This window comes from Heterocephalus glaber, unplaced genomic scaffold (genome assembly GCF_053883595.1).
Source record: "Heterocephalus glaber isolate CG9 unplaced genomic scaffold, H.glaber_assembly_v1.0 deba00001004, whole genome shotgun sequence".
NCBI classification, from domain to species: Eukaryota; Metazoa; Chordata; class Mammalia; order Rodentia; family Bathyergidae; genus Heterocephalus; species Heterocephalus glaber.
Window position 1 is genome coordinate 1734270 of NW_028258179.1, and position 27589 is coordinate 1761858.

The window sequence follows — 27589 nt, forward strand, 5'->3', positions numbered from 1 at the left end:
CTTAGTGAGATCTTGTCTCAGAAAAAAAAAAAAAAAAAAAGAGAAGAAATGGAATGGGGATGTATCTCAGTGGAAGGGCCCTAGGTTTAAATTCTCAGTACCATAAAGAAAAAAGGGCTTTTCAAAGGAAGAAATTTCCAAAAGTGTGTCCTTATGAATGAGGAGGACCAATAGAGTTCATCAAGATGTATTGGTGCATTCTTTTATATAAATCTATATTTCAACTAAAGGAACTATTTGAGCTGAATCATTTCTCCTGTAAAATGAGAGTTAGATTTCTTTAACTTGGCCTGGCTCTGGGTCTTTCTGTCTTTGGGCTTCGGAAGAGCTGAACTTTGGCAGAAGAGTTTTCTGCTAACTTGTGGTCATTGCCTTATTTGCAGTATTGGAGACCCACATGGGTCATCTAGGCTTTGTGGCATCTGTTGGAACTCAGTGCTGGACCAAAGGTAATGGTGACACGTTGACAGCAGATGGAGGAAGGTTTGCATTTATTTGAGTCTTGGCTCTGCTGCTGTTGGCAGTTTGCTTTGGACCAAGCCAATTAACCTCTCTGCCTCCCCGTTTCCCATGTGAAAAATGGAGACGATGATAACACATAGCTCTCAGGATTGCTTCCAAATTTTAGTGAGTGGGCATTGTAAGTTGGGTCCTGGGTTCAATCCCCAGTACCATAGAAGGGGAGGGGGAGAAAAATGTATTGTAAAGTTTACATTGCTATATAAAGGCCCATTTTAAAAAATTACATCACCAGAGTCTGGCATGCAAATGGCACATTCATTTCAAATCAACACTTGGGGTTTACACCTGCTTTCTCCCTGTGAGGTACAGGGGACCGAAAGTTAGGAAGACTGACCGTGTGGAGCCAGATGTCAAATGAGCTTAATTATGCTTGCTTTATGAGTCTAGAAAAGTAGTTTATCTTCTGCAAGTTTTTCTTTTCTCATAGAATGGATGTAGTAATAGCTACTATTCAAGGACAAATGGGCTAAGACATAGAAGGCATTGAGCCCAATACCTGTCATATGTAGCTTGGTAAATGGTGCTATTCCACCATCAAATATGACAAGTATCATGAGTGGTCCAAGTTAATAACCAAGAACTGTTATATCTGGCTAGAAAAAATTTGGAAAGGCTTCATAGAAGATTTAGAATTTGACTGGAGGACTGATGGATAAACAGATGTGTGCATTGGAAGACAATCGTAGCAATAGCTACAACGTGCCCTGCACTGATCAGAGGCTTGACACCAAGAAGCATGACAGGAGAAGAGAAGATGAATGGAAAACTCATGCTCCTACTCTCAACACAATGCCTTCTTCTCCCAAGAGGTAGCTGTAGAAAGAGGAGAAAGAGAGGTCTGCGGATGCAGTACCAAGGTCATGAGTCCCACGGAACACGCCGAATCAGCAATCCACTGGACACCCCCCCCCTCCACCCCCACTTCTCTGGCCTCTTCTCTGTACAGCCACCTGGTTCCACACTACAAAGATGCAGAGGACACTGGACCACCAGACCACTGTGCTGGGTAAGTTGGAGTCATCTTCACCTCCCATCAAGACCGGGACTATCTTCAGGGGAAAGGCAGCTGGAACCTACAGTGCAACTTTGCAGAGTTCAACCCTACAGGAGGACAGGGAGCTCAACTTGGGACTTGTAGCCAGAAATCTGCATGAATCTCACAGGTCTGCGACTAGCTTGCTGAGACTCATTGACTTATATCTGCACACTGCTACCCACATTTTCTATTGTGACAGCAGAGACATACCCTGAAAGAGGCCCTTCATCTTCATGGTTATTTTTTATTCCCAAAATTAGTATTATTATTTTGGGTTTTTTCTCTTTTCTTTTCTTTTGCTCCTCTTATCTTTAATTTTTTTCCCACTCTTTGCAAATATTTGTTTTTCTCTCCTTTTTTTCTTTTGTTTTCTTCTTTCTTTTCTTTTTCCTTTCTCTCTCTCTTACACTAACTCTCTTGCTCTCCCACATTGTTCATCCTCCCTTTTTGTCCCTGTTTTGGTCCTCATTTGGAGTTCTTTATTTTCCTATTATTCTCTTTTTCCTTCTCACCTGTGTCCTCTGGCAACACTGCTAACCTTCCCCTATCCTTCTTCCCATCTGTCCCTCCCTCCCCAACCCCTTCTAACTCCCTATCCCAAAGGGTAAAGTTGTTATGTTGAAGAGTTTATTCACTATATGTTGGGTTGGTCCTCGATCTTGATTTAATTCACACAGCTAAAGGTGATAGATTAATAACTACCACAAAATGTCATTTTTGAAGATGTACTTGATGCAATGGTGTTGCTGATTGTATCACTTGGGCTAAGGTGTTGTTATTGATCTAGTCAATGAACCTTCCTAGTACAAGGAAAATGAGATAGCCTTAGAGTCATTAGAGACTCAAAACTTAAAGACCAGCTATATCTGGAAGACACCTCTGAGAAGCAATCATTCCATAAGGGTTCTAATTACAAGCAACAAAGATACCTTATGATAAGCAATTTCAAACTATCAACCCAGGAGTTAAACCAAGGACAGTACCAAAAACAAAAATGAGAAGACATTTAAGCAAGGCACAAACTCAGACTTCCACCCCACCAAGGGTAAATCCTGGGGGAAATGAGATGGAAAAGTCCTATAGCCAACCACCTGGATACCCTGAACTGATAGCACAGGAAGTAACAAAACAGATGAATGAGGCTCTAGAAAAATTCAAAGCAGAAATAATCTCCCAGATATCTACAGAGATGGTGAGCAGAATGAAAGACATGATTAGAGGATCTAGAACAGAAACAGATAAACAAATAGATGAGCTCAGAAACATGCTGGAAGCCATGAATACCCAGCATAAGAAAGAAATGGAAATCATGATCGCCCAACATAAGAAAGAAATGGAATCCATGAAACAGATTCAAACATATATCCAGGAGATCAAAAACTCCACTGAAAGTATACACAGCAGATTAAGGGAATCTGAAGATAGAATATCAGATATAGAAGACAGGATTGTGGTTAGTGCCCATGAAAACAGAGATTTCTTAAAAATAGTAAGGAACCATGAAAAATCAATCCAACAACTGCTAGACAATGCAAAGAAGAATAACATAAGACTGATAGAAGTCCATGAAAGAACAGGAGAAAGCACAAGTGACGTAAAAAAACTGTTCACAGAAGTAATAGAGGAAAACTTCCCAGATAGAGGTAGAGAATTGGACATACATATAAGTGAGGCATATAGAACTCCAACTAGCCATGATCAAAAAAAATCTACATCTAGACATATAATAGTCAAGATCCCAGAAACCCAACAGAAAAACAAAATCCTACAAGCAGTTAGAGAAAAGAAACAAATCACCTACAAAGGAAAGCCCATCAGAATCACAGCAGACTTCTCAATACAAACCCTCAAATCAAGGAGAGCCTGGAGTGAAGTATTTCAAGCCTAAAAGAAAATAACTTCCAACCTAGACTGTTGTATCCTGCAAGCTTATCTTTCAAAATCGATGGGGAAATTAGATACTTCCACGACAAAAAACACCTGAGAAATTTCATGAACACCAAACCAGCACTTCAACCAATTCTAAACAATATCCTAGAAAAAAAGCAATGAAGGTCACAACTCCATGAGGCCCAACAGCGGGAAGCCACAGGCAAGGTAAGAGACTAAAGGGAAAGGGGGAAAAAATAAGAAATAAAAGAGCCAACAAAAGTAAAACATCATGACAAAGATAAATCACTATCTATGAATTATAACCCTCAGTGTTAATGGCCTCAATTCACCAATCAAAAGAAATAAACTGGCAGAATGGATTAAAAAGGAAAATGTAACAATATGCTGCATACAAGAAACACACCTAACTCAAAAACAAACTCATAGACTGAAAGTAAAAGAATGGAAAGCAGTTCTCCATGCCACAGGAACACAGAAGAAAGCAGGGGTAGCAATCTTATTTGCAGACAAAGTAGATTTCAAACCAAAACTAATTAAGAGAGACAAAGATGGTCATTACATCCTTGTGAAGGGAACAATCCAAGAGGAAGAGATGACAATCCTAAACATATATGCACCAAATATGAATGCCCCCAGCTATACAAAACAAATATTAATAGACATGAAAAACCAAATAAACACTAACATAATTGTAGTGGGGGACCTCAATACCCCACTATCACAAATAGACAGATCATCTAGACAAAAATTTAACAATGAAATTCTAGAACTGAACCAAGCTTAATAGACTTAATAGATGTTTGCAGAGTGTTCCACCCCACAAAATTGGAATACACATTCTTTTTGGCTGCACATGGGTCATTCTCCAGAATAGACCACATGCTAGCTCACAGGAGATGTCTAAGTAAATGTAAAAGAATTGAAGTTACCCCCTGTATATTATCAGACCATAGTGCAGTAAAATTGGAGATCAATATCATAAGAAACTGCAAAACCCCAACAAACACATGGAAACTGAATAACACCCTCTTGAACAACCAATGGGTCACAGAAGTAATTAAAGAAGAAATTAAACAGTTTCTACAAGTAAATGAAAATGCCAGTACAACATACAGGAATCTATGGGACACAATGAAAGCAGTTCTACATGGGAAATTCATAGCAGTGAATGCCCATATTAGGAAAACAGAGAAAACTCAGATAAATAACCTAATGCAGAACCTCAAGCTCCTAGAAAAAGAAGACCATAATGAATCCAAAGCTTGTACAAGAGAGGAAATTATAAAGATCAGGGTAGAAATCAATGCAATGGAGACTAAGAGAACAATACAAAAAAATCAATGAATCAAAGAGTTGGTTTTTTGAAAGAATAAATAAAATTGATAAACCTTTAGCCAACCTTATCAAAAAAAGGAAAGAAAAGGCACAAATACATGCAATTAAGAATGAAAAAGGTGAAGTCATAACAGATCCAACAGAAATCCCGAGGATCATCAATACCTACTTTGAGAACCTCTGCTCCAATGAAATGGAAAACACAGAAGAAATGGGCAGATTCCTAGATACATACGAATTGCCAAAGTTAAATGAATAAGATATAGAAATTCTAAACACCCCAATTACAATGAGTGAAATCAAAAATGTAATAAAATATTTACCAACAAAGAAAAGCCCAGCACCGGATGGCTTCACTGCTGAATTTTACAAGACATTTAAAGAAGAACTAACACCATTACTCTTTAAACTCATCAAGGAAATTGAAAGGGAAGCAATACTTCCAAATCCATTCCTGGAAGCAAGTGTTACTTTGATTGCAAAACCAGGGAAAGACCCAACCCAAAAAGAGAACTACAGGCCAATCTCCCTAATGCACATAGATGCAAAAATCCTCAACAAGATACTGGCAAAAGGAATACAGAGGGTCATCAAGAAGATTATATACCCTGACCAAGTCGGATTTATCCCAGGGATGCAAGGATGGTTCAACATTCATAAATCAATAAATGTAATACACCATATTAACAGAGTCAAGGACAAAAACCATATGATCATCTCAATAGATGCAGAAAAAGCATTCAACAAAATCCAGCACCCATTCATGATAAAAACCCTACAGAAAATTGGAATAGAAGGTCTTTATCTTAACCTGATTAAGGCTATCTAGGAAAAACCAACAGCCAACATCATACTAAATGGTCAAAAACTGAAAACTTTCACACTAAAATCAGGAACAAGACAAGGATGCCCACTATCACCACTCCTGTTCAATATAGTTCTGGAAACATTAGCCACAGCAATTAGAAAAGAGAAAGAAATAAAAGGAATAAAGATAGAAAAAGAAGAAGTTAAACTGTCATTATTTGCTGACGATATGATACTTTACATAGAAGACCCAAAAAACTCTACCAGAAGACTTCTAGACTTAATTGACAGATTCAGTAGAGTAGCTAGATACAAGGTCAACACTCAAAAAAAAATAGCCTTCTTGTACACAAATAACAGACTCACTGAGAGAGCAATTAGGGAAACAATTCCTTTTACAATAGCATCCAAAAAAGTGAAATATCTATGAATGAGTCTAACAAAGGAAGCAAAAGAACTCTACACTGAAAACTACAGCATTCTGAAAAAAGAGATTGAAGAGGATATGAGAAAATGGAAAGACATCCCTTGCTCCTGGGTAGGAAGAACCAATATAGTGAAAATGGCCATACTTCCAAAACTGCTATATAGATTCAATGCAATGCCAATTGAAATTCCAACAATATACTTCACAGAACTAGAGAAAACAATCCAAAAATTCATTGGGAACCATAAGAGACCTAGAATAGCTAAAGCAATTCTAAGCAACAGAGACATGGCTTAGGGTATCACAATCCCCAATTTGAAACTATACTACAAAGCTACTGTGATAAAATCAGCATGGTACTGGCAAAGGAACAGACCTGAGGATCAGTGGAATAGATTAGAAGATGCAGAAACAACTCCAGACATGCTCAGCCACCCATCTTTGACAAAGGAGCCAACCACCATCATTGGAGGAAAGATAGCCTATTTAATAAATGGTGTTGGAAAAACTGGATTTCAACCTGCCAAAGAATAAAACTAGACCCATACCTATCACCATGCACTAAACTAAGATCCAAGTGGATTAAAGATATAAATATTAAGACAGAAACACTAAACTTGATGGAAGATAAGTTAGGTAGAATTCTTGAAGACATTGGCATAGGAAAAGACTTCATGAACAAAATCTCAGCAGCATGGGAACTAGCAGAAAGAATCAACAACTGGGATCTCATCTTATTAAAAAGCTTCTGCACTGCAAAAGAAACCACCAACAGAGCTAACAGACAATTTACAATATGGGAAAAAATTTTTAGCAGCTGTACCTCAGACAAAGGACTACTATCTAGACTACATAAAGAATTGAAAAAAATCAGACCCCCCCAATTCAAAGACCCAATTCAAAAATGGGCATCTGAAATGAACAGACATTTCTCAGACAAAGAAGTAAAAGCAGCAAACAAGTATGTGAAAAAAAGTTCAACATCACTCGTCATTCGAGAGACGCAGATGAAAACAACCCTGAGATTCCACCTCACCCAAGAAAGAATGGCTGCTATCAAGAAATCAACAAATAACAAATGCTGGCGGGGTTTTGGGGAGAAAGGAACCCTTCTCCATTGTTGGTGGGAGTGCAGACTGGTGCAAGCACTGTGGAAATCAGTATGGAGATACCTCAAAGAACTAGGACTAGAGGTCCCATTTGACCCAGCTAGTCCCCTGCTGGGTATCTTCCCAAAAGAATTAAAAGAATCATACCACAGTGATATATGTGCACCCATGTTTACAGCAGCACAATTTGTGGTAGCTAAAGCTTGGAAGCAGCCCAATTGCCCATCAACTGGAAACTGGATAAAGAAGATGTGTTTTTTTTATAAAATGGAGTACTACTCAGCCATAAAGAATGAAAAACTAGAGACATTTATAGCTAAATGGATGCATATCAAGGCCACACTCTTAAGTGAAATAAATAGGACACACATGTGCAAATACCAAATAGTTTCTCTAGTGTGAGAAACTGATAGTGTAAACAAGGGTTAAAATGATTAAAATGAATAACTGATAATTTGAAATAGGAAAAAAGGTCCAAAGACGAAGGAGTGAAGGGAGGGGAAGGGGAAAGGAAAAGAAGGAAAGGAAAAAGTGAGAAAAGAAAAAAAAAAAAGGAAATGAAATCTATGTAAATAGGGAAGGGCAGAGGGGGTGAAGGGTGCACAGGTAATGGGGAAAAAATAAGAACCAAGATACATCATGGACAGGTACAAGCACTCAATGATAAATGTAAACGAATTGTATACCTAAAATGTACCAATAAAAGAACAAAAAAAAAAAAGAGGAGAAAGAGGCATAACTACAAAAAAACCTTTCATGATGGAAAAGGTTTAGGATGAAAGGGTCAAAGAGACAGAGTTGTCACAGAAATAAGGAAATAATAAACACCTTTCAGTTTTTAACATATAAACAGCAAAAACAGTGCACATTTTCTGGTGCTGGGAGCCTGGCTGAGTGGTAGAGCACTTGCCTCGCATGCAGGAGGCCCTGGGTTCTATCACCAGCATTGCAAACAAAGAGACGAAACCTTAAGGATTGATATCTACTTTGTAATGTTATTTTGGATTTTTTTTGTACCAGGGATTGAACTCCGGACCTTGGGCTTGCAAGGCAGGCGGCAGAACCGCTAAGCTAAATCCCCGGCCCTGTAAAGTTATTTTGGATGAGATTTGCTCTCCTCTCAAACTCTGGGACACAGTTTTATCTGTCCAGAAGCGTCAGACTTTCTCCTCCATGGAATCATGATGTCTTCACAGGGTCCAGTATTGTTAGTATGTAGAGTCATGTTGCTTCTCCTGAAGAATTTAATCAGATGGAATGATGGTTATTCAATGATAATATATTACACTGCCTTAGTGTGAGCCCTGGGCCTGTCATTTTATTTTATTTTATTTTTTCCTGTACCAGGGATTGAACTCAAGACCTTGCGCTTGCAAGGCAGGCACAGCGCCACTGAGCTAAATTCCCAGCATCCTGTAATTTTACTAACAGGTCAGATTCACTAAGGCTTTTGCGGGCCTCATCACAGGAGCTTGCCCGCCTATACAGAAGTAGAGTTGCTGAGATGTAGTTAGCAACAACTATTCTATCATTCAACCACAAAAGAATCTTTCATTTGGCAAAATATTTGTGACTTTTAAATAACTTCCTTGCATATTCTTTTCTGTTCCCTATTTCATCATCTCACGAAAGGAAACCTAATGTTTGATTAGTAATCTAGGCAACTCTTTGTGTCAAGGAGACCCATAGAACTGCTGTGAACTTCTTCTATTAAAAAAAAGTTCTGCTTTTGAAAAAAATAAAATAAAAATAAAAATTTTTTAAAAGTAAAATTACTGACAAAACCACCTTTTCATAATTTTGTCACCTTTGCCCCATTAAAATTGGTAAACAAGCCGAGCATGGTGGCACAAGCCTGTAATCCCAGGACTTGGGAGGCTGAGCCAGGAGGATCACTGGGCTACATAGTGAGTTCAAGACTAGCCTGAACTACATAGTGAGACCCTGTTTTGAAAAACAAAAAATGAAACAAAACAAAAAACTGGTGAACAACATCAATGAACATACATTAAATAGAGATGTAAATGACATTTATCGTGTGTTCATTCAGTCTTTTCTATACTTTCCATTTCCTTTCTTGAGAAATCCTTTAGAGATGATGTTCTTGCTACAAATCAACTATAACCCAGAGCTAGGCTTTGTACATTCATTCACGCATTCATTCAGCCACGTATTGATCATACAGTAATTGAGCAGCTGTTAAATGCCTAGCATCATGCAAAGCACTTGGAATACATTAGCGAAAAAGCAGGAAAAGATTCCCCCTCTCCTGGAGCTCATAGTCTCATGGGGAGGGGGATAGTTGGATAATAAACAAGAAACATAAACAAAAGAATTATGTAGCATGTAGGTAGCTTATAAGTGCTCCGGGAAAAGTAACTAAAGAGATGGTGTGCAGGTGTGTGGGGTGGGGAGAGAGCAGGTCACTGTATCAAACGGGGTGATCAGGGACACCCCGAGTGGAGGAACTGAGATGGAGAGAAGTTAAGGAGTCGGATGAGGTGACAGAGACCAGAGCAGGAGTTTGGCAGGTTCCAATGAAATGAGGAGGTCACAGTGGTTGGGGCCAATGAGGGAGGAGGGGAGCCCAAGGAAGGGGGACAAAGGTGCCCGACAGGGATGTTAGCAGTGGTGTGATATGGTCCACTACAGTGATTAAAAGGATCCACCAGTGCCGGGTCGAGAAGGGACAGTAGAGAGAGGACCAATGTGGAAGTAGGGAGAAAAAATTATTATTTTCTAACATTACATCTGAATTTTTTTTTTTTGAGACAGGATCCCACTATGTAGTTCAAGCTGGCCTTCAACTCATGGTGATCCTCCTGCCTCAGCTTCCCAATGGCTGGGAATACAGGCATGTGTCACCACACCTGCCTACATCAGAAAACATTTAAAATTCTGCTGGGTTTATAATTGTTTTAAATCAGCCACAGAACTAGAAAAAGAAGGCTAGAGAACTGCTTCCTGTTCAGTCATTCCCTCGAACTGCATCCCTGTTCTGGAAATCTTGCCCCGTCCCTGAGACAGGCTTCTTCCACTTCGGAGGAGGCCTGGATACCTCCGAGCTAACTGGGCGGTCTCTGTGGGGGGCGTGCAGTTAGGTAATAGAAAGGGTCAGAGCTACTGAGGCAAACACAGGGTTGGAAAGCTGCAGAAGTCGATCTGGAATGCGTGGTGTTGCAAGCAGAGAATAGAATGTGGTCTCTACCCACCCTGTATCTCATCCATACAGTAGGTACACACAGTGGATATTTTTTGACGTTGGTGACAAGATGCGAAACACCACACTCTACTGTACTTGGTTGTCGTTTTTGACCTGTCACCCCGCACCTTAGACTTTGTCAGTGTGTTTTTTAATTCCAAAGTCTAAATAAGATTGAACTTTTAACTTCTGAAGAACTGTCTTCCTAATGTGTGTAAACATACATAAGTCACAGGCAGGAATGCTGAGGGCTGGCTTCGTTATTTCCCATGACTTAGAATGTAGGAGTACAGCTATTCAGAGAAACCCTAGGAGAGGTGACTGCCCTGGAAAGGGAAGTCGCTGGCTGCTGCTGAACCAAGTAAAGGGATCAGAAAGCTGAAGTGGGGCTGCAGGGAAGTGTGCTGCCACGAGGGCCTGGAGGATCTTGGGAGGTCATGTAGCTGCAGGAGGGCCATTAGGGAGCCGAGGCAGCGAGATGCCGAGGTTCTGCATGGTGTGAGTGCAAATCCATACAATGTGTTGTGCGATGCCTGCTCCACCCAAGGAGGCAGGAACAGAGTCCAGAGAGAGGCACTGAATGCTCCTGACGTGTGGTCCTTTGCCTTTCTGTCTCTCTTTGAGTCTATTTTTAAGAGGTCCGAAGAAGACATGATCTAAATTCCTTTTGGAAATGCAAAGACTGTTACTTCAAATGAGTCCTCTTCCTGCTATCCAAGGCTTGGCTGCTTTTGAGTAAGTTAATTTCTTGGGTCCCTGGTGGAGAACGGAGGGGATCCACATTACAGGAACCCAGTGTGGAGTCCTCAGGGCATCTGCATCTAAGGAGCTGAAGCCAGCCCATCGCCCTCTGAAATCCTCCTCAGCTTGGTCACCCCTGCAGGCAAACTGGGGGCTTCAGTCTGGGACCAAGGGAACCTGTCATCCCCAGGGTCAGGATGAGTCATGGAGAATCAAGTTCCTGTTCCAGTCCTACCACCAGATCCCCTATTTTTCTCAATAGGAGGGCGATTTTAAATTTATTTCCTTACTTGTTTAGTGGTACTGGAGATTGAACCCAGAGCTTCATACATGCTAGGCAAGAGCTGTACCATTGAGCTGCATCCTCCCACCCCGGTTAAATTTTGAGGCAGGGTCTCACTAAGTTCCTCAGGCTGGTCTCGAACTGGTGATCCTCCTGCCTCAGCCTTCTGAGTAGCTAGGATTATAGGTGGGCACCACCACACCTGGATTTTAATTGAGATTTTAATTTAACAAGGCCCAGCCTGAGATGATATTTTCTATGACTGGGGCATCATTCAGGGAGGTGGGGGGTTGGCATCATTTATCAGGTTCTAAAAAGGTCTGCACTCTAAACCTGTTAGGTCACTGGTCCAGGTGATGCTAATGTACTTCCCGTTTTAACCTCTGTATGTGAAAATCCCTTTCATGTCTCGGGTAACTGTGTCTCATGCTCACAGCCGGAAGATGTGGCAGAGCACTCAAATTCCCACCCTTCCAGAGAATGGAACCGTATGAATCAGATTTGTAGAAGATGCATAGACCAAAAGTGTAACATGCATAAAAAGGGGGAAGTAAAGGAGTTAAAATTACCCTGAAAACCCATGGGTTATGAAAAATGAGACTTCGGTCTAGATGACTTTTTATGTTGTATTCACAGTCGGAGACAATGCTCAGCGGGACAAAGGGGTTGATCACTGCATTTTCTGGTGACAGCAGCAGCAGCTGCCAGCCTGGTGGGGGCTGTCTGTTGTCCCCAACTGCCTGGCTGCAGAGCATTGCTTGGTGGCATGGCAATCATGCAGCCACATTCACCAACCGGGGCTGATTTCACTACAGGAAATATCCTGGATGCGTATGCGGAACAACACGGTGAAAGGGTTGGAAAGATAACAGCACAACTACTGAGGTCCTCCTGCTGAGGACCAGGAGACTCTGGCTTCACTGCGTTTGTTTGTTAGTTTCTGAAGCAAATCAGCACCAAATGGGTGACTTCAAACAACAGGAGCTCATTCCCATAGTTTGGAAGCCGGGAGCCAAGTATCAGGCTGCTAGAGGTCTGCACTTTCTCCAAAGGCTCCCGAAAAGATTCCTTCCTGCCTCTCCCAGTCCCCAGGGGTCCAGGGTATTCCATGGCTGGTGGCAGCATAACTCCAATTTCTGCTTCCCTTGTCACACGGCCTTCTCCCTGTGTGTCCATGTGTCCCCCTTGGATCTAGGGCCTGCTCTAAATCAGGATTTCATCTTGAGATTTCCAACCAACTCCACCTTCGAAGATCCTGTTTCCAATAAATCACATCCTGGGGTTCTGGGGCAAATGTGAAGTTTTGTGGTCTACTTCAACCCACCGCAACAGTATTGTTTGAAGTTTTTTAAACTATGAGGTTGCATTCATGTATTAATTAGGATAGTAAGAGAAAAAGGTTTAATGGAAGGATATACATTTGCTTGGTTGCTCTAATGGGGTTGAAGGCAGGTGGTTGGTAGAAAGACAAGGAAATATAGTTATGATCACAAAAACTTGTAGAGTGCTTACTACCTGGCTGATCCTAAGGGGTTTTGGTAGATTAAATCACTCAATCCTCACAGCAACCTTCTGAGGTAGGTGACGTTTTCATTCCCATTTTACAGGTGAGAAAACCAAGGCACAGAAAAGTAGAGATACTTGTTCCAGCTCCCTGGGGAGATGCCTGGACTGTTTGTCTCAGAAACCCGTGTTTGCCATGACTGTCACAGACAGGTGTACACAGAACACTGATTCGAGAGATCTTGAGCCCACTTCGGAGGCACACGCAGACCCCAATCCCCTTCCTTCTCCAAACAAACTTAAGAAATGAACCTGTCACTTCTGTGGTCAGATGTGTTTCATCTGTGGAATCGACTGAACTGAACACGGTCTTGTATTCACCTAACAAATGCTGTGAAAACCTCTCCGGGCTGAGAAAAGGGTAGTAGCTCTCAGACATCACTGACTGCCTTTCAGACCACTGAGACCACAGCTGCGGCTGACGAATCAAGGCGCAGCGACACTCTGGTGGGAGGGGAGCCGCACAGGAGGCTGCTCACAGAAGCTTCTGAAAACTGCAGCTGAACTGCAATGGCAGTCGGTGAAGAGGGAATTAGTCAGTGTATCTAAAAGAGTAAGAGCAGTGATGGAAGTCCTAACAGGTGCTATGCTGAGTTTATTTCCCTTTTCAAATCCTCACCACAACCTTCTGAGTCATTAGCAGCCCCAAGGCCAGTCTGATGAGTAATAACACAGCAACAAGGGCAGCCTGACGGGAAAGATGGCTGTGGGCTTGTTCCTGTACACCCCCTCCAGCGCCTCTCCTGCTTCTAGAGCTGGCTTGGCTAGAAGGCCGAAGGCACACGCAGTGAGGACACGTGTGAACAGGGACAATTACCTGAGCGAATACTCAAGGCCTTTTTACTATGGGTGCCTGGTATGTGTGAATTTTCAAGTAGTTTCCCTTGTCCGAATAATCTGTCGAGTGAAAGCAGGCCTTCCGTGTGTGCAGCCTGACGCTCTGGGGTAAGGTCCTTGCAAAGCAGAAACCCCAGGTTAAACAAGCCCAGTTACATTCAGGGGTGCTTGTGATTTGTACTCCCAGGGTCCGGGTTCAGACCAGGAGAACAGCACGTGCCTCCCAGCCTTTCCTGACTTCTTGTAGGGCTGGGTTGGATTCCCAAGGAGAGGATTCAACAGAGCACGAGGAGGTGCCTGCAGAGGTTGAATGGTATCCTCCCAACGCCATGGAGTCCCTGCTCTCTGACCTTGGCTAGCTCATTAACTCAGTAGCCTTAGTTTCCTCATCTGTAAAATGGGTATAGCGATAAACTCCACCTCCAAAGGCTGGTATGAGGATTAAGGGGTTGGTTACTCTACAGAAACAGCTTTGAATACTGCTGGGTTCTTGGTGCTGGGAAGTATTAGTCCTCATTATTCAGACTAGGTCCCTGGGCTGTAGGACTCAGTCACCTGGACTCCAGGGAGGTGCTCTGTACTCAGTTCCCCTGAACTGTCTACTGAGCCACTACCTATCTGCAAGGTATTTGGTGAGAAACACAAAGGGAAAGAGATGGGGTTTTTGTTTTCAGAGACTCACTTTTAAAATGGGAAGTGGATTGGTAGAGTGCATTTTCTTTTCTGTGGGCCCAGCAAGTCCTGGGGGCGTTTCTCTTCTGATAACTGGAGCAGGTTTCTCTCCCACAGGGGCCCCTTTCTTTCCTCAGAACCAGAGGGACGATCCCCTTTCTCTTCCAGGAATGGGCAAAACAACGTTCCATTGACGATGTGAATGAAGCGTTTCTTTCTTACCCCAGAATCTTCCAGCCGGTGGCTCCGAGACATTTTCTCCCTCCCTTGGCTTTGGAAGATTGGGATTCAAGCTCTCTGTAGGCGACAAGGGTGACCCAGGCTTCCTGATCCTGGCATAAACCCTCCACAGGAGGGAGGTCATTTTGCCTGTGGCTTGTGAGAGGCACAACTTCGAGAATTCCCTCTGCTTCATCCTCTGCACCTGTCTGCCCACCATTATGAGCTCTACAGTCCCTCGTCCTGCTTCCATTGTCATTTTTGCCACGTGGCCTGCTCTTGCTTGCATGGAAACACAAGCTCCAAAAACATTACAGATGTTGAAGCATCCACTGCTGGACCCCCCTGGGGAGCACGGTGCCCGGCAGATAGTTAGTATTTGGTATGAAGGCACTGAGTGAAGGAAGGCAGCCTGAAAGCCACTTCTAGTTTCTCTCTAAAATCCCCAACAGGCTTTTTTGAAAAATGGGTAATGGAAGTCAGGCTGCAATTGTTTTGGGCTTCCAGAATGGCCTGGTATTGGGTCAGTCAATCAAGTGGCATGATTTATGGAGACTTCCCTGGCCCTGCGAAGCAGGTGTGCAGAAGGTGAAGGCTTGGCCCCTGCTCTCTGAAAGGAGAGAATTCTGCTGCAGAGAGAAAGCTCACAGATGAGAGCAGCAAGGCTGGTCTTCAGCAGCAGGGACAGGAGGGGGGCGGGGAGGGGGGGTGCTGCAGCCGGGAAGAGTCCAGGGAACGCCAGGTGTCCAGAGGCCCATGCTCGTGGTGTCTGGCATCTCCGCTCTGCACGTGCTCTGCAGAGCACACCCGGAAACTGTGTTCCTAGTTCCAGGAAGTGCACACTGACTGCTTGTTCTCTGTGGGTCCCCAGCCCCACTTTTCTATCTCACTGCATTTTGCAAATTAAAAAGCAAGTCAGGCAGTCATGTTAAAAATAATCAAACCACAGCTAAAGGAAGGCACTATCAAAAGAACAGGGGGAAAGAATCACGTTGAATATTCTTCTGCGGTACCGTGCACTCGAGGCCCTGCGATTATTCATTCTGTGAAACCCGCTGGGGCCTGGGGGAGTTCATGGGGCCCACATGACTTTCCCTTCACGTTACTTACCCAGGCCATAAAAATTAGCGTTGGCTCTTTGGCCCAAAGCCGGAAAATGTCATGCGGCGGGGTGGGAGGAATGTTAATCAAAATGGAAAACCTACAGCTCCAGTTTTCCTAAAGGCTTTTTGCCATCAGCTTGCTCCCCTCTCTACCCTAAATCAGCTTCAGGCGGTAGGGGCCTGAGGGGAGGAAGTGCTGAGGACCCCAGGGTGGAGAATCAGAGCTGCCCACCCCCCACCCTCCACCCTGGTGGGGGTGGGGGGGGGCCTGGGGCTTCTGAGGGGTCCAGGGTTAGGAAGAGAAGTTGGGAGTCTGGGGGTTTGGGGCAGAAGGGCAGGGACCTCGGAGAGCAGTCATGGCCACTTCTTTTTTTTTTTTTTAATTTTTAGGCTCTTAGAGCATTAAAGTATGAAAAGGTGTCAATCAGGGCTCCAAGTGGACATAGCTTTTTTTCTTTATTTTGTCTTTTGAGACAGGGTCTCACTATGTAGTCCAGGCTGGCCTCAAACTCACTACACTCCTCCTGCCTCAGCCTCCCAAGTGCTGGGATTATGGGTGTAGTTTTAAATAATTAAACTGAACAAGTTAGCCCTTATTATACACAGCCCTTTTTACGCAACTCTGTTATTCACTAGCCATGTCCAAAATGTATTAAAAATACAAACTCAGCATACTGCAGGTGTCGAGGAGCGCCAGGGGACTTTCACATATCTGGCAGCATCTTCCTGTTTTGTCAGAGGATCTTCAGGGCTCTATTGTGACGATGCTGTCAGAAGCCGGAACTGAGGTCCTCCAAGCGTGGCGAGCCCTCCTCTAGCCCTGGTTGTGCCCTGAGCTTTGCCTCGGCTTGTCTGCTTTGCTCAGAGGAGCAGCCTGCTCGGCGCTGGCCTGCAGCAGGGTGGGCAGCAGGGGATGAGTTGGCAGCTTGCTCCCTGGTCTGGGGGCTCCACGGGGCCTTTCCAAACACTGGGGTTTGTTCAGGACATTTTCTCTGACTCACCTTTGGTGACAGGAGCTAGGAGTGAGTAGGTCACCACTTAGGGGGGTGCTGGATTCTTTACTACTGGAGGTTTGAGTTCAGAATTTGCAAGTTCCTCAACGAAACTACTGTAGCTTTGTAATCAATCTGAGAGCCAGAACACCAGGGGTATCAATAAACACAGCGCTGAGCCCCCTGCATAAGACCCAGAGAACCTTTATTCTTGGGCACCCCATTGCTGCACTTATTCACTCAACCAATATTCACTGAGCCCCTTCAAGCCGCATGCTAAGTGGTGGAGAAAGAGCGGTAAGCGATGACCAACCTGGCCCCTGCCTGGATGAAGCCTGCTGTGTGTGGGAAGGATTAGGGGTGTGTGTGTGTGTGTGTGTGTGTGTGACCTGACTGAAAATCAGAAAACAATGGAAGTAGCCGCAGCATTAAGTGAATAAAGAAGAGGCATATGGGGGATTGAAAAGCAGACACTGAGCTGGATCTGGGATATGAGAAGGGAAGGAAGAGACAGAATGTTGGTTTTCGGCAACAAAAGCAGCATCAAAAAGGATCTGTGGTAGAGGAGAAGAAATAGAGCTGGAGCAGAGTGGTGGAGACCAGGGCAGTCCCTGGGGCACTGGGGGCTGGGCCAGGGAGGGAGGGACCTAGCATGGGGGTGGTGGCCTGTGCGGGCCTTTTGAGCATCCTGGGTTTTTTCATCACAGGAGCAATGGGAAGTCCCCAAAAGGCTTTAGTGGGAGGAGGGCAATGGGGCAGTCTGTCGTGCATTAAGAAAAAATTTAGCTAGCTGAAGGGGTAAATTCTCTCTCAATTCCTGGTACTAGGGAGTGATCCCAGAGCCTTTGGCCTGAGGTCCTCCCCAGCCCTTTTCCATATTTTATTTTGGGAAGGGCTCTTGCTAACTTGCTGAGTTGACCAGGCTCCAGGCTGTGGTTCTCTTCCTCAGCTTCCCAGAGAGCTGAGATTGCCTGGCATGTGCCACCATGCCCAGCTGAGCCAGCATCTGGACAGGTAAAGCTCTGCCCTATAAGTCCAGTGACTGCAGGGTCAGGATTCAATCATGTGGAGCAAAGGCCAAGGCCTTACAGATCTGGGTTGGAATCCTGGCTTCAAGCTTCACTCCTCCCATGGCCTGGGGGAAGCCAGCCAGTTTCCTCCTACATAAAACGGGATAATAATACCCCCTTCTGCCTTGCTGTGAGCGTTAAGGAAATGAAAATAAACAGTCTTGCTTGATACGCAATAAAGTCTCCTTGGAATTTTTAAAAGTAGAAACCTGCCTTGATATTATATATGGTATAAAAGAGCCAACATCCGAGCTCACTTCGGCAGCACATACACTAAAAGAGCCAACATCCAGCAGGAACGTTCACCTCTTCTTGGAAAAAATAACATCTTGGATTTTGCCGAAATTTCATTTTTGAGAAAGAGTTTAGAGATACCAACTCTTCAGAACAACAAAATAACCACTCATTCATATGTTTGTAGAAGGTGCTACAGTCATGTCTTGTGGCTTTGGAATCTGTCCGATGAGAGACCTTGCCGGGATGAATAACTAGAGAACGAACAAATGCTAAATGAACCCTGCAAATACAGAACACAGCCACTGGCCGCGGGCGAGCACAGCTGCCGGTAAGAAGTAAGAGATTGGTAGTGTCTTCCTTGTAGCCAAAGTGGAGCTGAGCTCTGTTTTGATCACTCCAGGATGCGACATTTCAGTGCCCGGATGTCTTGGACGGCTGGAGCCCTGCCAGATTAGAAGTCCACTTGACCTTATGTATCAGGGTTTTGTCAAAAAACTCAACAGCCAACTTTCAGCAGACAACAATGGTACAATGTGAGCAGCCAGGATATCTGCTAATACATCCCATCCAGACCTTATAACGATACTTGAAAACCAGTGGTCACCACTGGATGGTGATACAAAACCAATATATTATCTTAAAAATTTATGAATAAAGGAATGAAACATTTATCTTTCTGAGATGAACTATACCAAATGGTAGATCAAGGGATGCTTTTTCTTTATAAAAATATTTTGCTAAAAAAGGAAGTGGGAATGACAGAATTTCTACCATTAGCTTGTAATCTTTAATGAATGATTGAATCTAGACATTAATCATGGCCAGCTGATAATAGCTAAAAGAACACCCAACTAAGTGTCTCCTGATGGAAAAACAGAATAAAATACCCTCCCCAAGATGAACTAGATACAAGTGAACTAGATCCAACTACCAATTTTTAGGAAATAGGACAGAGGAACACGTTAAATGTCCAAGACTATGAGAAACTCTACTGGAAAAAGAGAAGAAAAAAGAGACTTTATGAAATATATTGTCAAGCTGCAATGGTCAGGTGTGGATTCAAACAAACTAGAAATCTTTTAAAATAACAATGACATAAATGCTTAACAGTGTTGGATATTAATAACATTTTTAGAAAATAATAACTTTTTGTGTGTGTTGAAGGTATTGTGGTTAAGAATAAGAAAGAGGGAATTTTTATTTTTTAGTGATACAAACTGAAATACTTGCAGATGAACGGTAGGATAGCTATGGTTTGCTTCAAAATAATAGGATGGGGGATGGAGAGATGGGTCAGGGCCTCTGTAAAGCAGGATTAAAACTGAACTGACAGTTGCTGAACATGCGCCATAGGCTCATGATAGTATAATGTTTTCCATAAAGGCAAGAGTTTTTAAAAATCCATTGGCCAAGCTATCTGCTCCTCTCTTTCAACACTAAAAGCACTATTATTAATAGTGTTATGTTAACATGGAGTCTCCGAGGGCCGATTTATCTAGTCACTTTCCCAGGAGTGCTGGATGTAGGCCTTGGCAGTTAAGAACCTTTTGTGACAGCTTCCCATTCAACGCTGAGTGATTTGGGACTCCAGGTCTCTGATGAGGTGCAGGGATTTTAACATGCTGCTGGCAGTTGATTCTTGCCGAGATAAAGAGATCTGGGTCCTACAGCATGACTGGGTGGGAATCCCTGCTTCCCTGTATGAATACTCAGGTAAACTCACTCCCCCAGTGCTTCACCCTCCGGAAATGGAAATACCAATCATGCTCACCTCCCGGGGTTGTCTCATGCATTCATTCCACGAACACTGAGCACTTGGTATCAAGCTCTGGGCACGGCATGGGTGGAGAAGTGAGGAACATACAGGGCAGCAGCTGTGGACAGTGTCCAGGGAGAGGCCTATGACATACATAGAGCACATTAAATAAGGGGCAGCATTCAAAAAACTGGAACCATGAAGAAAATACAACACAGCAATTTACTTATTTAATTTATTGTTTGCACAGGGGATTGAATGCAGGGCCTTTGCACTGAGCTGCATCCCCAGCCCTTTTTAAAAATTTTGAGATGGGGTCGCTAAGTTGCTAAGTTGCCCAGCAACTTAAACCTGCCATCCTGCCGCCTCAGCCTCCCAGCGTGCTGGGACTACAGGCGAGTGCCTCCATGCCTCGGGAGGACACCCAATGCGATGGGCGGCAGCTTTCCATAGGTGAGCTGGGGTAGACCCAAGACAGCTTGGCTGAGGTGCCAGCTGCACCCCACGTGACTAATGGGACATCAGCTGCCATCAGTGGTCCTGTCTTCCATGTGCAGCTGTGGTTTTCACCCTCTCGAATCTCCCTCCACATCTGGCAATGCCGTATCTTGGGGTTTGGGGCACTGACAAGCCGCAGAAGGGTTCATGATGGCATCTAGCGGGTGGAGGCCAAGGATAGCTGCCCAAAATCCTATACAACAGCCCCTACACCGAAGTATTAACTTGCCCCACGTGTCAACAACGGCGAGCCTGAGAAACCCTGCGAGGGCAGGAGTGGGAAAGGGGCTTGCAAATCCAGGGTGCTGAATAAATGATGAGGGAAGACTGAGCTAGCCCGGGAGCGTTTTTAGGCCACAACGAAGAATTTGGAATGATCCCCAGAGCAATGGTCAGGAAGGCAACCCATGTGAAGCGCTTGGCACACACAGGCACTCACTCAATCAATATTGTCCATTATTTATCGCGCATTCCCTACTCTGCCCCGCCCCGCCCCGCCCTCGGCCTCAGCGTGGCCGCAGTGGCTCCTCCGAGTCAGCAGGGGGCGCGAGCCGACACTCGGCCTCCGGCCGCCCGCGGCGAGCCTCCTCTTGCTGCCCCCCTTTCTCGCCTTTTCCCCGCAGGAGAAGTCGGGAAGGTGGCGGCGGCGGCGGCGGTGGCGGCGGTTGTCCCGGGCGGGCCGGTTGCTGTGAGCCGTCCGTGCGCGCCCCGCAGCGTCCGCGCCGCGTCGAGCCCAGTCGAGCCGAGCCGATTCGCAGCGGCCGGGTCCGGCGCGGGTGGCGCGCGCTGACAGAGGGCGGCGGCCGCGGCCAGGGCGGCCAGTGGGACCGCGGCCCCCGGCAAGCGCCGTCCGGCTCCCGGCCCTGCCGCTGCCCCGGCGCCGCGGCTATGGCGGCCAGCGCCAAGCGCAAGCAGGAGGAGAAGCACCTGAAGATGCTGCGGGACATGACCGGCCTCCCGCACAACCGAAAGTGCTTCGACTGCGACCAGCGCGGCCCCACCTACGTGAACATGACGATCGGCTCCTTCGTCTGCACCTCCTGCTCCGGCAGCCTGTGAGTGCCGCTGGGCGGGCGCGGTGCGCTGCGGGCCAGGCCGGGCCGGCGGGAGGGGAAGGGAGGGGAGGGCGGCCAGGGCGAGCGCCCTGCAGTCCCGGCTTGGTCGGTTCCGGGCTGGGCTGCGGGAGGCGCGAGGGGCCGGGAGGGCCACGCGGGCCTTTGTGCGCCCCGCCCCGGCGCCCGCCGCGGTCCCCAGCCCGGCACCTGCCGGCCGCCGGGGAAGCGGGCGGGGAGCAGCCGCTTTCCTGGGCTCTGGCGTATCCGGGACCCCGGAGGAGCAGGCACTTCGGAAGTGCAGCGGCGTGAAGACGTTAGGATGGCAGAGACGCCAACCCCAAGAGGAAAGTTGGAGAGGATTCATTGGGGGAGGGGGAGGCAGGGAAGCAGCTATGAGTTTGTAGGGCTTCAGCTTTCCAATCCAGAGAGTCTGGGGCAGTTGGGGCAAAGTTTTAAATGGAAATAAAGCATTGGCTGGTTGTGTGGCTGTGTCTGAGAGACTCCTGGATCAATACCCCGGAGTCCTGACTCTTCTCAGAAATGGGACATGGGAGGACGCCATTGTTTTAGAAATATGGAGATTACCGACTTGGGTTATTCCGATGGTTTTTCTCTTGTTTGCTTCATTAACCTGTAGTTTGATAAGATTTTTAATATTGTGAAATTTCATTTGGAAAGTTTGTGGAGGATTTTGGAACTGCTAAGATGCTCCTGTATACTAATCATCTGGGATTCAGATCAAGTTATTGAAGTGGTAGTTACTAATTATTTCTCATTCTCAAAATCCTTGTAAGATTAGTAACTCAAAGTACATACTAAATGAAAAACCGGATTTCTCAAAGGTTGAAAAATGCAGGACATTCCCAGTAGTCTACTACTGTTTACCTTTTTTCCCCTTGTAATTTGGGCAGTGAGGCAGTATTAGTTTCCCATGAGTATTACAAACATTTTTTGAGTGCCCAATAGATTTCAGTGAAGCTGGGATATGCTGGTAAATACATACTTAATTTAATGGAAGAAGAGGTAATTCATAAGTAAATTCAGGAAAAGTGTCGGGGCAAGAATGTTCTATGCTGAACGTTAAAATGGTGTGATAGGAATGTTCCACAGGTTACTGTGTAGTGACCCTCAGAGAAGTTGTCAGAGGTAGCTGGTACCTAGGAGATAGTCTGCTTCGTGCTTTCCATTTATAAATTAAGTAACGCTAGGAAGTAAAGGGACCCTGTGTTGCACAACTTTGGTTCTAAAGTTAAGCTCATGGTCCAGTTTGTTTAAAGTGTTGGAACTTTAATATGTGCTTAAGAAGCATGTTCTGCTTTGACAGTACTAAATACAGGTCTTGGAAGTATTTAAAGTATGTATTTTGAGATACTTCCAGATTTCTAATATTTCTTTTTTTTCTTTGCTTTTTTGGGGCTGGTATTGAACATAGGGTATTTCTCGTGCTGCGTCAGTGCTCTACCATTGAGCCACACCCCCAACCAAATTTCTGATTCTGTGTAGCTCTTTATAAGTATAGAAAGTATTCCCTTGCAGCAAATATGTAATATTAGGGAAATATTTTCAGATTTCACTCTACAGTCCATGCTTTTAGAGACAGTCTGTATAAAAGGATATTTTGGTATAATGAGAATTGTTCATTTCAGTGGAATTTAATCTGTAGTGGATAGGACTTCATTTGTCTGTTTAGTTCTTATTTCACACATACTGCTCACTTTTTTGGTGTCATACACTGGGAGACCCTGCAGTTGTCTGGACTCTACTATGCTGTGGAGTTTGTATTCTCGGTGTCTAGACATATGGTTAACAATACATTGTGATACTCTTCTCTGAGTATGCTGTTCCTAAAATACGGAAATGAATATAGAAGGCTTTCCAGAGGAGTTGATGCCTGAATAAAGACCACTTAGGACAAATTTCAGCCTCCTGTAGTTAAAAGTCCAAGTACTTATGAGCCACAGAAACCTACTTTTGAATTTTGGCTATTCAAAGTATTAGCTATGTCTATTAAGAATGCCACTCAGTTGAGTGAGTTTTGTCACATATGAAATGGTGAAGGTAAAATTTCCTTTCCATATTTTGGATATAGATTTGTTTTCAATAGTAAGGGATGATTTGGGTTAAGCAGCTCACCCAACGCTTGGTACATAGTATGTATCCAATAGTTGAGAAGTGTTGACAGGAGGAGAGGACATTCTATGACTAAGAGAATAATAAGTAAATTGCAATGAAATGAGAAGCACCCTAGTAAAAATCTGTTACTGTGGAGTATTTGAATGTAACCCAAAACCTGACTCAAGCTGGTTTATGTGAAGATTTCACAGAGGACTTGATGCCCGAGTAAAGTCCATTCAAGACAAGTTTCAGCTTCATGTAGTTAAAAGACCAAGTACATGAATGGTTTAAGCCTCTCAGTGATGATACTGGTTAGCTTTCCCTCAACCAAAGATGGTTGCCCCCAGCTTCTGGGGCCACATATTGCCTTAAATTACGTCTTTGGTCCAACACTTTCAGAAATTCTGCACTTCAGTCTGATGAGGTTAGTGTAAGTCACGTGGCTACTTTGAAGCAGTGCCTTGGCCGGCCATCTGCTTTCCCAGACTTCTTTTGGAACAAGGATCCCCATATACGGTTCCCAAATCAGAGATCTCAGTTTCTTGGGAAGGAAGGAATGACTGCTGGAATTACCGCCATCAGATGTGTATTGGAGAATGTAGAAGGGATAATAGCTCTTGAGGATTTTTTATTTGAAAAGCAAAAATGCCAGAAAATAATTTAGAAAGAACAACTATTGAGTTAATAATAATTAATGCTATGTAGATGACATAGTATAGTTGAAAGAATAAGAATTTTAAAGTCGGAATTAGACAGTCACTAGCTTCATGACTTTAGGGCAAGGTATTAAACACTATGTGGGATGGCTTGGATCTATCCCCATGGCTTTGGATTTTAAATTTGGGATAAGATGATAATTTATAGCTCAGGATTGTTAAGAGGATTGAATGGTTCAAGTACTATATTTACTAAACACATGCTACATTTGAGGATGGGGCTGACTGATGGAGGAACAAATTATGATATGGCATTTTAACTGCCGTTGCTTGATTTACCTGGAAAATGACTGATACACAGAGAGTAGTATCTCCTCATGGATTCTAAATTTCAGGATCGTCACATAACTTTTAACATTCATTGAACACAATCTTTAAATAAATTAAGCCAGTATCTTATTGTTAATATTACTAGATTCAGAGTTAATCTGCCCTCTTTTTTTCCAGTTGAGTGTCCCGCATGCTGAGTGATGTCATTCAGAGTATAAAACTGAAGTCAGATTGTGAAACTTTAATATCGACTTTAGATTTAGATGTAGTTTAACTATTTGTTGTTGGCAGAAAGGACATGTCCTAACTTAACTAGTTTGCTATCTTTCTGATTGTCTTTAAGGATACTTTATGAATGGACACTCCAATAATTTAAATTATAGCCAGCAATAAAAATTGCCTTCATGATGCTATGAGTGTAGCTCAGGGTAGAGAGTTTGCCAAGCATGCATGAGGCCCTGCCTGGGTTCAGTCCCTAGCACCTCAAAAAAAATTTCCTTGATGTTAAATAACTTTTAGTTGATTGAAAGACTAAATTTAAACTAAATCATTTGTTTCGTAGAGACTGAAAACATTAGTGCCTTATTTAAAAAATGATTTGTAAATTTTTTGCTGAAGGAGTGAATAAAATGAAAAATGATGTTTGTATAAGTTTGCCATTCTTAATGGCACCTATTTTATATGAATTGCATTTAAACTGGGTATTTCACAGTTGGTAAATGTAGCTGGATATTTATTTTCTGTTTTGTGAGTGTTTTTGACTCTTAAGGTGAATATTCCAATAATTTTACTTTTAAAATTAAAATTAGGTTAAAGAGGAATTTATTGTTTTTAGGATGGATGGCAATCAGATAATCTTGGAGCTGTGTTTATTGTATTCAGAACTTTATGAGGTCACAATGGGTAGTGATTTATATTCTTAAATCCTTTTTCACTTTTTTTTTTTTGAGATCCTGGAGATTGAATCTGGGGCCTTGTGTGCGCTAGGCAAGCATCTCACTCCTGAGCTATATCTTCAGCCTTCAGTTTATGATCTTCCTGCATCAGCCTCCACCTGGCTGAGATTGTAGGGTTATGCCACCTGGACCTTTTCACTTCTTGTGATTTTTCTAAAGTGGCTGCACTCAGTAAGATATTTTGACAGTAATGACTTTTTAAAAAATTAAGTGACAGATTATGTGCTTAAGTGCCTGGATTATTAAAGCATTTGTTAAAATGAAAATTCAAATAATAATGATTATTACTACTTAATGAATGCCAGCTTTGTAGCAGGCTTTAGTCTAGTAACAATCATTTAAATTTTTTTTATTTTGAGATGGGGGTCTCAACAAATTGCTATGTTGCCCAAGCTGGGCTAGAATTTAAGTCCTGCTGCCTTGGCCTTCCAGAGTGCTAGGATCCCAGGTGTGTATTTCCATACCTGGTTCTGCCTACAACTTTAAATTGTAAAATTAACATACTCTTAATTCTTTGCTGTGATATCCAGTTTGATGTTGGCATCCAGAATTAGTGTTGATTCCACCTTTAAAGAATATATAATTTCTTGGATTACTGTAATTTGTGAATTCTTTATTTTGGGGATTTCAGTGGCAGGACGAATAGTTTATGGGTATGCATATTTGTTTCAAGATTGCGTTATGCATGTTTTAAAGGAGCTTCTTAGCTCCAAATGTGTTATCTTTGAATTTTATTCAGAAATTATGGTCATGTTTTCTGGAGGCAGCGGGAATACTGTGCCTGGTGCCTGGCAACTGTTCAGCAGCCAATCTTGTGGTCTTTTGGGTTCGGCATATTCATGTGTCGCAGGGTGGTGGCCCTGAGCTCAAGCCGTCCTCGTGCCTCGGCTGAGTAGCTGGGACTACAGTTGTGTGCTGTCATGCCCGGCTCTCAGCTGACTTTTCCAGCAACTCAATGTTGGATGGTTCTAGAATTGTTTATGATTTTTTTCAGCCTTTTTATCTTTTTGGAGACAGAATCTCACTGTGTAGCCCAGGCTGGCCTTGAACTCCCAGTGATCCTTCCTGCCTCAGCTTCTAGACTGCTGGGATTGTAGGCTTGCTGGTGTGTGCTGCCACACCCAGCAGCCTATTTGCAGTTTTTATAGTCCACAGTTAAATAATAGCTTTTCCTAGTGAGTTGAGAATTAAGTCTCTAAAACCCCTCACTTAAGTATTCAGAGAAACAATTCTTGAGTGGTTGTTTTATATAATATTCAGTTTATGTACTTACCGAGTACTCTCCTAGCTGTATTACCAATTGCTGTACCCAACAACTCTTGATAAGCATAAAGCTCAGTTGGAAGGGACAGGAGTTTGGGCTTTTAGTATGAATGTTCATGGTGCAGTGGACACCAGCTAGTTTTTCAGAGGGAAGGAGAAACAGATCCATCCAGCAGATGGGGTGAGAGAACTCTTCCGTAGAGTACTGTAAGCACCTTTGATAGTGGGAAAACTACATTGAGCTTCAGGGTATGATGGCATCATTTCCATATTTAATACATTTGTCTCTGTTCTTTACTCATTTGTCTGTGGTTTTTGGCACAATGTGATTGTGAATACTTTGGCCCTGAATTTCAGAGCAGGTGAAGTACAATTAAAATTGAAAAATTTTAAATATTATCAGTGGATTATAAATAAAAAGAATTAAAACTTTATTCTAGTATCATTCTCTGGAAACCAAGCACATCTCCAGAACTTGTACTTTCAGTTTTTTCTGTGTGACTGACATACGTGATGCTCACATTCGTGAGAAACTGTGGAGATCTCCAGGAGTAGGTGTCATTACCTCTCTAGTTTTTTCTCTAGTCACTAAATCATTTTCTAGTTTAAATAGTCAGAATAGTGATTATTTAGGGAAACCCAACTTGGATTCTTCTAATGTTTTTAAAAAGGTAAATCATTTATAACTGAGTACTTTCGTAGGCTCCTTTGACTTCCTTTACAACCTCACGCTAGAGATGCCTGACTGAACATGATTAAAATGAAATTCATAAGCTTAACAGGGGAACAGGAAACTTATTTGCATTGTTTGAAATATTAGGAATGGTAATTTCTTAAATACTAAAGCTTATACATTTTTCATTAGTTTATTAGTATATGTACAGTATGTAATGTTTACATCCTTGTGTGGAG

At 43.4% G+C, this 27589-nt stretch overlaps 1 protein-coding gene across 12 annotated transcripts in view; it reads left to right on the forward strand.

The window, feature by feature from the left end:
- The first annotated feature begins 20915 nt into the window (after positions 1–20915).
- The window catches only part of Agfg1 (ArfGAP with FG repeats 1), a 62128-nt gene continuing 55454 nt past the window's right edge, over positions 20916–27589 (forward strand). For 10 of the 12 annotated variants that reach the window (XM_021247006.2, XM_013066822.3, XM_021247010.2 and 7 more), the window contains exon 1: positions 20916–21357. In XM_021247006.2, coding sequence (XP_021102665.1) covers positions 21191–21357 — 167 coding nt within the window. In that variant the 5' untranslated portion in view covers positions 20916–21190. Of the gene's footprint in view, positions 21358–21571; positions 25586–27589 lie in introns of those variants that run through there. The other 2 variants (XM_013066823.3, XM_021247012.2) reach the window with 2 other exon arrangements.